The following is a 2430-nucleotide window of genomic DNA, read 5'->3' on the forward strand; positions in this document are numbered from 1 at the left end:
TCGGTGGAGATATGCGATATTCACTATTTGCACAACAGTCTTCTTGTTGCTCTGCCTTATACTTGATCACCGACGACTGACTTGAGCGTTGGAGGGCCAACGTCGGGGACCCCTTGCTCGGCACTGACGTAGTTTGTGTTACAGGTTCGAGCGGAATCTACGTGCGGTCAGCGGGAGCGCCATATCTCCAGCTTTCCATCTCTTCGACTTTCGGACAGGATCAAATAATATAATTTAATATTTTACTATACTACTTTCACAAAATTAACTATACATAATAATAATAAAAATAATAATAATAATAATAATAATAATAATGTTATTATTATTATTATTATTATTATTATTATTTAAACATTACATTTTAAAATATTTTTTACATTTTCTTTTTTCACGTTTTATTTTTTTATTTCTCCACATGATCATCTATATCCTCATTCCTCACCATGCGTTAATCCACTCGCATTGGATTCCAGAAATCCTATGGCCTCAGCAAACTCAACCGTGTCCGCATAAATCTCCTCCATCTCCTTGTACTTGTACTCAAAACCCGCTTTCGCGAGCTTCTCCGATGATAGCACCAACTTGGCCTTCGCAGGCAACCCATTAAAGCTACATAGTTACAATTAAATCACGAAATTAATTAATATATGAATATTAAATCATAAATAGAGTATTTTTTATGATATAATTTTAAAAATATATTCTTTTGATTTTTTATATATAATGGGCGGAAAATAATATAACGGTTTTAAAAAATATTGAAATAAATAAATAATTACTCTGTGGGCACCGGGTACTGCGGGAACCGCATACGAAGGAAGCGTGCGAGCTCCGGCGCGCTGGTGTTTGCGGCGCAGCAGATGTATCGCCCGGCGGCCAGCTCGTTCTCCGCTACGAAGATGTGGGCCCTGCAGAGGTCCTCCACGTGGACAAATGAGATCGAGCCAGATAGACTCTGCATCATCCCGAGCCCATGGATCATATCCTCGTTCCCTGATAATAAATAAATAATTTAATTTTTTTTGTTAAAAATTTTTCAATTAAAAAAATCATAAAAAATAAAATAAAATCCTTAACCTGTTAACAGGGAAAGACCCAACAGCATACTGTAAGGCAAATCTGAACCCGTAGTGGGTCCCAAGATGGGGGGCGGGACCACCGTCACTAGACTCAACCCGTTCTCAGCCGCATACTTTGTCGCTTCTTTCTCCACTAGCACTTTCGACACCGCATATCCCTATACGATCATGTCATCCTCGTTATCATGCTCATCATCATAAGTCATATTTATCTTTATCGTAACTACTTTTAGAACTTACCCAAGTGGGAGGTTTCTCGCCGGTGAGAAATTCTAGGTCCGACCAAGCCTCCTCGTCCATAACCAATCCGACTCCTTCAAGCTTGTTGATGGACACCGCCGAAGCCGACGATGTCAAAATGACTCGCTTAACGCTATCCTTCGCCTTGACACACGACCTCAATACGTTCAAGGTCCCTCGGACCGCCGGCTTTATCAACTCCTCCTATAAACCACACGATAGATCGATTTAGTCTCGAGCAGTACTTAGGCACTCGAATGCACGATCTTAATTTGCTTACTTCGGGATGGTCGGAGGTCAAGTTGACCGGGGCCGCAACAAGGAAGACATAGTCGCAGCCGTTGATCGCCTCGTCGAAACTGCCTTCCTCCTCGAGATCTGCCCGGAAAACCGCCAACCTCCCGAACTCCCTCATCTGCTTCAGGCAACCAACCTTAGCCTCATTCCCTGCAGAATTATATTAACCACTAATCAGCTAACTAATCACCGATTAACTCACCCATTGGCGCATAATTAACAGGCTAATTAGACCTAAATCTCTGACAGTGGCATTAACAGAGTAGCCTTTCTCCAGCAATTGCTTGATGAGGCAGGAAGCCACAAAGCCATTGCCACCCGTCACACAAGCACTAGGCATTATTTGGGTGGATAATTAATTAACCTCCCTTAATTACAATTAATTAGCTTAATCTATTGGTTAGCATTGTTATAATCATGTGTATTTATAACTTCATCTGTCATTGAAGTTGGGTGTGATCACGTTGTTGCCAAACCAATCGCTCCGATCGAAAAAATTTGATACGGGAAATGAAAAGTTAGGTTGAGGTGGTGGGGGTGTTGAAAGTTAGGTTATCACGTTGCCCAACCAACCGGTTCAATCGAAAAAAAAAAAAGAAGAAAATTTATCGACGATGATATGAGAAAAATCACCAAGTATAAGATAGATTAATTGATGGTAGCTGGGATGAGAAGAAGAGGAAAATCGCATTAAATGTTCTCCATTTAGATTAAAAGCCATTCAAGCCTTATACTTATTTGGGAGGACCAAAATAAAAATTATGGAAAGATTGCCTGGGTGTTCCCGGCTTAATTGGTAAAGATGACTTAA

The 2430-nt window shown here is 40.7% G+C and overlaps 1 protein-coding gene across 2 annotated transcripts; it reads right to left on the reverse strand.

The window, feature by feature from the left end:
- Positions 1–377: 377 nt before the first annotated feature.
- On the reverse strand, positions 378–2010 carry LOC121973714 (anthocyanidin reductase ((2S)-flavan-3-ol-forming)-like). 2 transcript variants are annotated; one of them, XM_042525093.1, is made up of 6 exons: positions 1854–2010; positions 1603–1769; positions 1323–1526; positions 1081–1240; positions 783–996; positions 378–612 (listed from the first exon to the last, which is right to left on the reverse strand). In XM_042525093.1, exons 1-6 carry the CDS (start codon positions 1957–1959, stop codon positions 435–437), a joined length of 1029 nt encoding a protein of 342 aa, XP_042381027.1. In that variant the 5' UTR covers positions 1960–2010; the 3' UTR covers positions 378–434. The 2 variants fall into 2 exon arrangements, with proteins under 2 accessions (XP_042381027.1, XP_042381028.1); XM_042525094.1 differs by having other exon boundaries at positions 1603–1737; positions 1822–2010.
- Positions 2011–2430: the final 420 nt, after the last annotated feature.

The sequence above is a fragment of the Zingiber officinale genome, chromosome 4A (assembly GCF_018446385.1).
Source record: "Zingiber officinale cultivar Zhangliang chromosome 4A, Zo_v1.1, whole genome shotgun sequence".
In the NCBI taxonomy this organism is placed as follows: domain Eukaryota; kingdom Viridiplantae; phylum Streptophyta; class Magnoliopsida; order Zingiberales; family Zingiberaceae; genus Zingiber; species Zingiber officinale.